Genomic DNA, 11,137 nt, shown 5'->3' with positions numbered 1-11,137 from the left:
TAACCCGACACACGTAATAATCAGGAATCTGTCAATCTCCGCTTTAAAAATATCCATTGGCTTGGCCTCCACAGCCGTTCCACAGATTCACCACCCTCTGACTAAAGAAATTCCTCCTCATCCCCTTTCTAAAGGTACGTCCTTTTATTCTGAGGCTATGGCCTCTGGTCCTAGACTCTCCCACTAGTGGAAACATCCTCCCCACATCCACTATCCAGGTCTCTTTATTTTTACTTTGATAAATGAAGGCTCCTAAATGAAAGAACGCCAAACCTGTATTTTACATTTTAACCCTATCTGTATCTGTATCTGTATCTTGTTGTATAATCGCCATCACCGGTTGTCGTGTACATTAGGAGGGTCATGTGCAAAGTCGCAATTAAATATTAACATGGGCCTTAGAAGTCGGCGTCTTAGTATCAATTGTTTCCAGCTTGGTCTTGACTATCTTGACAACGAGTGCAGGGCGAATGTCTTGGTGGAGATGATTCCATTCTCAAATTGTCTTTGGGTACAGTGTTACCTACAACAGTCTTTATTTGTTGGGGAGATGTTGCATTTGAACCCCCCCCCCCCCCCCCCGATTGCCTGGTCTTTGGTTGTCTGGATGAATTTGTAGATTGAAGATGACTCCTGATGTTGCTTGGATTCTGTATAGATGGTCGCCAGGCGTAATATGGTCCTGCGGTCTTGAAGAGTTTCCCACTCTAGGTCAGCAAGGATTTTAGTAATACTGGACAGTCGAGGACGTCGAGGTGCGGGTCGACGCCGGCATTGGAGACGAGGATGTCGACGCCAGCGTAGAGGAGCAAGGCCTTGGCCGCCAGCGCATCCCTGTCCGTTCTCTTGCCCATATGGCAGGCGATGCCCCAGGCCGCAGGCTGGACTCCGCTGCGGCTGCTCACCGGCACCCGGGCTCCGTGTCAGGCCGGGCCGCAGCCAGGCCGATGCCACGGGTTGAGGCGGTGAGCACGGCCACTTTGCCGGACAAAATGTCGCTCATAATTTTTATATACGTCTCGCCTTCGGAGAAAATGATCTAGGTTTATCCGACCTCTCCTCATAGGTAAAGTCCCTGTCCCACTGTACAAGGTAATTCACGAGTTCTCCCGAGTTTTCCCCCCGATTCGAACTCAGAGAATGTCCGTAGCAGGTCCGTAGGAGTTTGGGGATGTCTCGTAGCGGCTCGTACGAGTAAAAAGTAAACATTCTTTTCATCACAAGTATTTTTTCACTCGTGGACATTTTTCACAGTGTTGAAAAAAACGTCACCAGTTTACCGGATATGGGGATATGGGGAGAAGGCAGGAGCGGGGTACTGATTGGGGATGATCAGCCATAATCACATTGAATGGCGGTGCTGGCTCAAAGGGCCGAATGGCCTCCTCCTGCCCCTATTGTCTATTGTCTATATCCCGAGTACCTACCGTTAGCCGCTACGAGACATCCACGAGCTCCGATGGACCCGCTATGACCATTCTCCGAGTTCGAATCAGGGGAAAACTCGGGAGAGCCCTTGAATTACCTCGTACAGTAGGACAGGCCCTTAATACTCACTAATGAGTGACTGGGCCTTATAATCCAGTCGGCTTGCAAAATGATCATCAGCTCATGGTGAGGGATCCGGGGGTCTGAGTTCACGGATGGTGATCACTTCCTTCATCAGGAAACTAAACAGCAGCCATGTCTTCAGAAGCAAGAGGAGCATGTCTGCACTGCACATTCAGGGCAACGTTCAGCTGTTCTATAACATTCAGCACACGAACAGGTCCTTCGGCCCGCCATGTCTGTGCCGAACATGATGCCAAGATCAACTGATCCGCCTGCACGCGATCCATATCCCACCATTCCCTGCATATCCATTGGCCTATCCCAAAGTTTCCCAATACCGCTATCGTATCTGCCTCCACCACCACCCCCCGGCAACGCGTTCCAGGCACCCACCACCCTCTGTGTAAAAAACCTGCCCCGCACATCCCCTTGAAACTGTTCCTCTCACCTGAAAGCCATGCCCTCTAGTATTTGATTTCTCCAACCTGGGACAAAGGTTTAGCCATTGAGAGATTTAACATGGAGACAGGCCCTTCAGCCCAGAGAGATCACACTATCCATCAACCAACCATGTTTAAACTAATCCTGCCAATCTATTTCACCCCTCTCTGCATTCCCATCTACGCTACCAAGTGTCACCGCTCATCGATACAATAGGTAAGATTGTACAATTTTCAGCAAGCGCTCAATCCAGTGAGGACGGGTCTCGACCCGAAACATCACCCATTCCTTTTCTACAGAGATGTTGCCTGAGCCGCTGAGTTACTCCAGCACTCTGTGTGTATAATCAACCTGCCAACCTGCATGTCTGGGTGTGGGAGGAACCGAGGTGCTGGTAGCTGCACAAATGGTGGACAGGCCTGTTGTTCGACCAAGAGAAGGGCAAGAGTAGCTCAAAAGCCACAATGTTAATATTGCATCAAAACTGCAGATCTATTTCACAGCCAAGGGCAGGGAACATTGATGCACCATTTGGAACTAAATGTGATGGTGCCACAGCGTGGTGGCACTACGCATGCCGTTGCCTGCCAGCGGATCTACTATCACCTGCTGCAATCACTCTACGCTTTTACATCAAAGACTTGTCCCAACCCGGTCATCCCTTCTTCTCCCCGCTCCCGTTGGCCAGAAGATACAGAAGCTTGAAAGCACGCACCACCAGACTCAGGTACAGCTTCTTCCCCTCTGCTATCAGCCTTCTGAACCGCCCTTCACTGTCCGATTCCACAGTCTGTGGAATTCTCTGCCTCAGAGGGCGGTGGAGGCCGGTTCTCTGGATACTTTCAAGAGAGAGCTAGATAGGGCTCTTAAAAATAGCAGAGTCAGGGGATATGGGGAGAAGGCAGGAACGGGGTAATGATTGGGGATGATCAGCCATGATCTCGAAGGTGCTGGCTCGAAGGGGCGAATGGCCTACTCCTGCACCTATTTTCTATTGTTTATTGATTCACCTCTACCCCTTTGCTGACATTGGACTCTGTCTCTGGAACTGATGCGCTACAATGCTGAGAACTGTATTCTGCACTCTGTATCTTCCCCTTTGCTCTACCTATTGCACGAGTTTGACTGGATTGTATTGATGTGTAGCATTATCTGATCTGTTTTGATAGCGTGCAGAACAAGGCTTTTCACTGTAGCTCAGCCCACATGACGATCGTAAACTTAAACCTAAACCTAGAGTTGGACACAAATGTGGCCAAAGCCCCTGGACTGTCCACTGGTCTAGGAAGCCCACCATGCGACACGAGACCGTGTGGAGGTCATTTCCACTGTGCCTGTCCATGCAGCAACCTATAGGTTTGGATAGATGGCTGTTAAGAATCAACCACACACACATTCAAAAGGTGTTTAGGTTAATATTTATAAAGTATAAACAGATTCATTTTCAAAACCTTTCTTTAAAAAGGCAACTCAATCGCAGAAGTAGCACTGGCCCCCCCTCCCCCTCCCCCTTCCCCCACCACCTCCTCCCCGAGAGATACCACATGGCAGTCGAACGGTATCATTTTCATTAAAAAAAACTAAAGCATGTTCCTAAAGTGTAGAGTGCATGGGTGATGGAGAGATGGTTGTTATTGCATTGGAAGGCTCGTTTCCAGCCATCGAGATCAGTCATAAACTGCTCACGTTTCTCTCTCTCCACATCCAAGATGGAAGGCAGTATCAACAATTCAGGCAACGGCAGGGATTGGAAACTGTGTCCAGACCCAGCGGATGCTACATTATGGCACACAGTGCTTGATCTCCACGGTGATCTCCACACTGGGGCCCACAGCCAAGGTGGCAGGGTCCAGCGTGTGTCTGAACCTGCTGCAGGACTCGGCCAATGCAACTTGGAAAGTTGTAGCGAGTGGGAATTTGCAAGCTGCGTGACCACAGCATCTCAGGTGGCCCTGGTCCTCCTCCTCGTGGGAATGGCGTGGGAAATTACCCTTGGATCTTGGGAGAAAAGGATTTCGAGACTATTCCAATGCTTAATAGTACTGGAGTAACAGGGAATCACTGGCTGCAACAGAGATACACAAAGTGCTGGAGTAACTCTGCGGGTCAGGCAGCATCTCTGGGGAACATGGGTTAGGTGACGTTTCAGGTTGAGACCCTTCTTCAGACTGATGGAGGAGGGGGGAGGAGAAAAGTATGTCACCGGGTTCAACAACACCTTCTTCCCAACAGCCATCAGGCTCCGATACACGGCAAAGTCTGAAGCCGGGTCCCTATCCCGAAACGCCACCTATCCATGTCCTCTCGAGATGCAGAGTTACTCCAGCACTTTGTGTTTTTTTTAAATGTAAACCGGCATGTGCAGTTCCTTGTGCCTCCATCACTGGCAGCAAGACGTATTAGCTGGAGGTTGGGCTCTCTGTGGTGGCCACTGGGGTTTCCACTGGGGCAGTTTGCTGGGCTCTGGAGTCTTCAGCCTCGTTGTCCGCAACCTCATCCTCTGAGAAGCTAATGTGCAGGCATGTGTCGTTGAGAGGCGGGGAGAAGGGGAGGGTGCTGCTGGTGTGGTCCCAAGGGCCATTACAGGGGGTGGCCGGAGTAAGGGGAGGAGAGTCTAGGAGAGGAGATGCCCAGGGGGCGTCGGCAGGCCCTGTGGCCCCGTCCTTCTCGCCCGAGCCCAGGGGCAGGGGCGCGGCAGAGGCCCACAGGTCCCCGGGGTCGGACCTCACGGCGGCCGCCGGCCGCGCGTCCGAGTCGAAGTCCGACGGGGCGAAGGTGCAGGAGGAGACGTCGGTGAAGGTGGAGCTGTCCGAGCCCTGGAGCAAGGTGTTGACCAGCACCGACCGGGAGCACCGCGCGCTGGTCTCAGCGGCCGTCGGCAGCCATCTGCTGGAACGCTTCCTGGTGGCGGCCGGCGGGGGGTCGAGCCGCGGGATGGTGCGGCCGAACCTGCTACAAGGAGCAAAGAAACCCGTCAAACTCGGGGGGAGAGAGAGAGGGAGATGAACAGCACAGAAACAGGCCCAACTCCCTGTGTTTGTATACATTCACTCACCCCCCCCCCCCCCCCCCCCCCCCCCCCGCCAACCAGACCGGGGATGAGGTTCCCTTATCATCACCCTCTGTCCCACCAGCCGTCCCATTCAACATAGAGACCTACAGCATGGAAACAGGCCCTTCGGCCCAACTCGCCCATGCCAACCAACATGCCCCATCTACACTAGTCCCACCTGTCCGTGTTTGGCCCATCTAAACCTTTCCTATCCAAGTACCTGTCCAAAAGTCTCTTAAATGTTGTTATAGTACCTGCTTCAGGTACCTCCTCTGGCAGCCGTTCTATCTACCCACCAGCCTCTGAGTGGAAAAAGTTGCCTCCCAGGCTCCCATTAAACCTTGCCCCTCTCATCTTAAACTTGTGGCCTCTGGTTCTTGGTCCCCCTACCCTGGATAAAAGATATGTATCTACCCTATCTATTCCCTTCATGATTTTATACACCTCTATACTGTCACTCCTCCTCCTCCTCCTCCTCATCAAACTTGTGTGCAGTTTTCATCTCCAAATTTGAGGAAGGACATTCTTGCTATTGAGGGAGTGCAGCGTAGGTTTACAAGGTTACTTCACGGGATGGCGGGACTGTCATATGTTGATAGAATGGAGCGGCTGGGCTTGTACACTCTGGAATTTAGAAGGATGAGAGGGCTTCTTATTGAAACATATAAGATTGTTAAGGGTTTGGACAGGCTAGAGGCAGGAAATATGTTCCTGATGTTGGGGGAGTCCAGAACCAGGGGCCACAGTTTAAGAATAAGGGGTAGGCTATTTAGAACAGAGATGAGGAAAAACCTTTTCACCCAGAGGGTTGTGAATCTGTGGAATTCCCTGTCTCAGAAGGCATTGGAGGACAATTCTCTGGATGCTTTCAGGAGAGAGTTAGATACTCTTAAAGATAGGGGATATGGGGAGAAGGCAGGAATGTGGTACTGACTGTGGATGATCAGCCATGATTACGGTGAATGGCGGTGCAGGCTCGAAGGGCCGAATGGCCTACCCCTGCACCTATTGTCTATTGTCTCCTGCACTCCAGCAGTGCCCAACTGCTCCCTGTAGCTCAGACCCTCGAGTCCTGGCAATATCCTCGTGAAACTCTGCATGCTTTCCAGCTAGATTACATCCTTCCGCCAGCAGGGGTGACCAAAGCTGAACACGGTAGTTTCAAATCACCCTGCACTGAATGGTAAACCTTTGTCCCACAGCCAGGGTGTTGCAGATGGTCACCATTTGTTATTAAAAAATAATGATTTGAGGATGATGTTGGCCGTGTAAAATGGAACGCTTGCCAGCTGCAATTAAATGTCTAGATGGATGACTAGTTGTGTGCAATCTATAAATGGATTTCCACATTAGCGGCCCTTCGTTTTCTTACAGACGTCAAACCTGTCGCCTGCTGGACATGATAATAGTCTGCGATTTGGTTAATTTTATAGTTTGACGTAGAATATGAAAGGAATTGCCAGAGTAAATCACAGAGCCGGGCATCACCAGTTATCTGTTCGAGCTGCTTGGAATATTAAAGATCCCTGGAGCGCAGGTGGATGAGGCGTGATCTCACAGGGGTGTGCAACATCATGAGAGGAGTAGATCGGGTAGATGCCCAGAGGAGGTGAATCGAGGACCAGAGGACATAGGTTCAAGGTGAAGGGGAAAAGATTTGCTTGGAACCTGAGGGGTAACTTTTTCGCACAAAGGGTGGTGGGTGCATGGCACTAGCTGCCAGTGGAGGTAGTTGTGGCCGGGACTATCGCAATGTTTAAGAAACAGTTAGACAGGTACATGGATAGGACAGGTTTGGAGGGATATTGGTCAAACACGGGCAGGTGGGACTAGTGTAGCTGGGACATGTTGGTCGGTGTGGGCCAAAGTTTGGATTTTGCTGAGAAATCTAAGAGATCTGGTACTCCTAGCAGTTCAGAACCAGAGGTAGCCAGTCACCCCCCACACGTGTACTTCTGAAGACAGAAGAGAATATTTTGGGGTACGGCACGGTGGCGCAGTTGTAGAGTTGCTGCCTCACAGCGCCAGAGACCCGGGTTTGATCCTGACTACGGGTGCTGTCTGTACGGAGTTTGAACATTCTCCCCGTGACCTGCGTAGGTTTTCTCCGTGTGTTTCTTCCCACATTCCAAAGACGAAGAGGTTTGTAGGTAAATTGCCTCCAGTAAATTGTCCCTAGTGTGTAAGAGAGTGCTAATGCATGGGTGGTCACTGGTCGGCATGGAGTCAGTGGGCCGAAGGGCCTGTGGCCATGCTGTATTTCTAAAGTCTAAAGATTGGTTGCAGTTCCAGGGACCCTCTGCATTAAATTCCTGATGGAAAGACCCTCGTGACATCTATCTCCACTAGTTAGTTAGAGTATATTCACAGTCAATCGCTCCTCCATTTTGAACATGGCTACCATGAGTTGATTGCTGGCAGGTCATTCGAAGACTAACATTTAAAGGCTCATTAAAGGCAACCGCATGATTTAATTCTGGTGGCGCAGCGGGTGGAGCTGCTGCCTCACAGCGCCAGAGACCCAGGTTTGATCCTGACCTCAGTTGCTGCCTGTGCGGAGTTTGCACGTTCCCCCTTTTGACGCTGTGCGTTTCCTCCGGGTGCTCCGGTTCCCTCCCACGACCCAAAGACGTGCGGGTTTGTCGGGTTAAGTGGCCCTCTGTGAATTGTCCCTGGTGTGCAGGGAGCGGGCTCGGTGGGCCGAAGGGCCTGTTTCCATGGTGTATCTCAAATTAAAATCCAATTCAAAACATTGAGTGAAAAGCGAACGAGACGCCTGGTTTCATTAAAGAGATCAATTTCAGAGAATGGCGCAGGACTGTAACAGATTTGTGCAACGACATCATCAAATCCACGCTGATAAGACTTGAAAAGCAAAGTTAAAGAACTCCCCACAAACGGTACACTGTGCATAGACACAAAGTGCTGGAGTAATTCAGCGGCACAGGCAACATCTCTGGAGAGAAGAAATGGGGGACGTTTCGGGTCGAGACCCTTTGGGTCTCGACCCGAAACGTCGCCCATTCCTTCAGGCCTCGACCCGAAACGTCACCCATTCCTTCTCTCCAGAGATGCTGCCTGTCCCGCTGAGTTACTCCAGCACTTTGTGTCTACCTTCGGTTTAAACCAGCACTTGCAACATTCCTAGTGCTCTGCCATTCACTGGGAGTGCTTCCAGCGTTCCATGTTTTAATTCTATTTTTCCTGTATATTGAGGTGGCACGGTGGTGCAGCAGTAGAGTTGCTGCCTCACAAAGCCAGTGGGTGAGGTTCGATCCTGACTATGGGTGCTGTTTGTACAGAGTTCGTGACCGCATGGGTTTTCCCTGACACCTTCAGTTTCCTCCCACACTCCAAAGGCGTACATAGAAACATAGAAATTAGGTGCAGGAGTAGGCCATTCGGCCCTTCGAGCCTGCACCGCCATTCAATATGATCATGGCTGATCACCCAACTCAGTATCCCGTACCTGCCTTCTCTCCATACCCCCTGATCCCCTTAGCCACAAGGGCCACATCTAACTCCCTCTTAAATATAGCCAATGAAGTGGCCTCAACTACCCTCTGTGGCAGAGAGTTCCAGAGATTCACCACTCTCTGCGTGAAAAAAGTTCTTCTCATCTCGGTTTTAAAGGATTTCCCCTTTATCCTCAAGCTGTGACCCCTTGTCCTGGACTTCCCTAACATCGGGAACAATCTTCCTGCATCTAGCCTGTCCAAACCCTTAAGAATTTTGTAAGTTTCTATAAGATCCCCTCTCAATCTTCTAAATTCTAGAGAGTATAAACCAAGTCTATCCAGTCTTTCTTCATAAGACAGTCCTGACATCCCAGGAATCAGTCTGGTGAACCGTCTCTGCACTCCCTCTATGGCAATAATGTCCTTCCTCAGATTTGGAGACCAAAACTGTACGCAATACTCCAGGTGTGGTCTCACCAAGACCCTGTACAACTGCAGTAGAACCTCTCTGCTCCTATACTCAAATCCTTTTGCAATGAAAGCTAACATACCATTCGCTTTCTTTACTGCCTGCTGCACCTGCATGCCTACCTTCAATGACTGGTGTACCATGACACCCAGGTCTCGCTGCATCTCCCCCTTTCCCAATCGGCCACCATTTAGATAATACAGGTTTGTAGGTTAAATAGCTCGGTATGAATGTAAAATTGTCCCTAGTTTGTGTATGGTAGTGTTAATGCGCGGGGATTGCTGGTTGGCACGGACTCGGTGGACCGAAGGGCCTGTTTCCGCACTGTGTCTCTAAACTAAACTGCAGTTTCTAGCTTTGCACATCTACCGCTGGATATCGAGGCACGTCACCATACCTTTCAGCCTTTGGTTCCAGACTCAGGTCATCGAATGTCAGTGAGCCCACCATCTCTCTCCTTCCGTGGATCGCCCCATTCACCAGCGACCCTTCCACCGCTCCGCTGGCCTCCCACTTCCCGTTCACCGCATGGAAGTCACTAACGTCCAGGGTTAGGTCGACGGTGGCTCTCCGCAGAGGCGGGCTGCTGCCATAGCGACACAAGTGGCCGGTCCCTGGAGAACCCATCAGGACATTTGCCGGCGTGGAGGTGGGAGGGGCGTTCGTGATGAGGTCGTGATGGTGAAGGTTCAACAACGAAATCTGTTCTGAAATGGAGCTCATGCTTTGATCAGCTGGCGGGACAGAAAACAAACCAATTAAAACTCACGGACTTGAAGGCTTTAAACCAACACAGTGCTTGCCTGCGCCTCCATCTTCTGTCTTAAGGCTTCTAACTACATCCCAGTTTGGACCCAACCCGGATTATCTTTAATAGATACAAAATGCTGGAGTAACTCAGTTGGACAGGCAGTTTCTCTGGTGAGAAAGAATGGGTGACGTTTCGGGTCGAGAACCTTCTTCAGGCTGATTTTCTTTATATACCTCGTTGGCTAACAATGATCTATTCTACATTTTCCTTGATCTTCATACCCTTTGATCTCTCGTTGTCACACCTTGCGCTTCCATACCTCTCCCCTGACACTCTCTCCTGACACTCAGTCTGAAGAAGGGTCTCGCCCCAAAACGTCACCCCTTCCTTCTATCCAGAGATGCTGCCTCTCCCGCTGAGTTGCTCCAGCATTTTGTTTCTATCTAAAAGATATTAGAACTAGACATAAAGTGCTGGAGTAACTCAGTGGGCCAGGCAGCATCTCCGGAGAAAAAGGATGGGTGACGTTTCGGGTCGGGACCCTTCTTCAGCAGTGTGGAGAAGGGTCCTGGCACAAAACATCACCTGTGCCACCAGGTTCTCCAGAGATGCTGCCTGACCCGCTGAGTTACTCCAGCACTTTGTGCTTTTTGCACATGGTTCCAGTATCTGCACTTGCTTGTGTCTGCAGTAAAATAATTTTAACCACTTCTTGACTTGCGTACATTGGATGGGCTTTCAACATCAAAGCACATCAAGGGAAGTCCCTTCAAAACAAGATTTAAAATAATCCCCAAACACAGCAATTATAATCAGCATGTGGGGGTGATGTTGACCCAGATATGTGAAGAGGAAAAGATTAGTGAAGCCAAATGTAGGTCCCTTACAATCAGAGACAGGTGAAGTTATAATGGGGAAACAAGGAAATGGCAGAACAGTTAAAAAAGTACTTTGGTTCTGCCTTCACTAAGGAAAACACAAACAATCTCCCAGAAATACTAGGGGACTGAGGATCTAGTGGGAGGGAGGAACTGAGTGGAATCCACATTAGTCAGAAAATGCTGTTAGGTAAACTGTTGAGACTGAAGGCAGATAAATCCCCAGGGCCTGATGGTCTGCATCCCAGAGTACTCAAGGAGGTGGCCCTAGAAATTGTAGATGCATTGGTGATCATTTTCCAATGTTCTACAGACTCTAGATCAGTTCCTGTGGACTGGAGGGTAGCTAATACAACTTCACTTTTTAAGAATGAGGGAGAGAGAAAACAGGGGATTATAGATCAGTTAGCCTTGCATCGGTCGTGGGGAAGATGCTTGAGTCGATTGTTAAAGATATTATAGCAGTGCACTTGGATAGCAGTGACAGTATTGGCCAAAGTCAGCATGGGTTTATGAAAGGGAAATCATGCTTGACGA

At 50.1% G+C, this 11,137-nt stretch overlaps 1 protein-coding gene and 1 pseudogene across 5 annotated transcripts in view; both read right to left on the bottom strand.

The window, feature by feature from the left end:
• Positions 1-707: 707 nt before the first annotated feature.
• LOC129711790 (dehydrogenase/reductase SDR family member 4-like) lies at positions 708-1,003 on the bottom strand (annotated as a pseudogene).
• A 2,999-nt stretch (positions 1,004-4,002) lies between these two features.
• The window catches only part of si:dkey-34e4.1 (carboxyl-terminal PDZ ligand of neuronal nitric oxide synthase protein), a 136,017-nt gene continuing 128,882 nt past the window's right edge, over positions 4,003-11,137 (bottom strand). For 4 of the 5 annotated variants that reach the window (XM_055659785.1, XM_055659784.1, XM_055659783.1 and 1 more), the window contains 2 exons: positions 9,369-9,705; positions 4,003-4,944 (listed from right to left, as the gene is read on the bottom strand). In XM_055659785.1, coding sequence (XP_055515760.1) covers positions 4,392-4,944; positions 9,369-9,705 — 890 coding nt within the window. In that variant the 3' untranslated portion in view covers positions 4,003-4,391. The remainder of the gene's footprint in view (positions 4,945-9,368; positions 9,706-11,137) is intronic. The other variant, XM_055659786.1, reaches the window with a different exon arrangement.

The sequence above is a fragment of the Leucoraja erinacea genome, chromosome 31 (genome assembly GCF_028641065.1).
Source record: "Leucoraja erinacea ecotype New England chromosome 31, Leri_hhj_1, whole genome shotgun sequence".
NCBI classification, from domain to species: domain Eukaryota; kingdom Metazoa; phylum Chordata; class Chondrichthyes; order Rajiformes; family Rajidae; genus Leucoraja; species Leucoraja erinaceus.
This window is presented reverse-complemented; position numbering and strand designations above follow the sequence as displayed.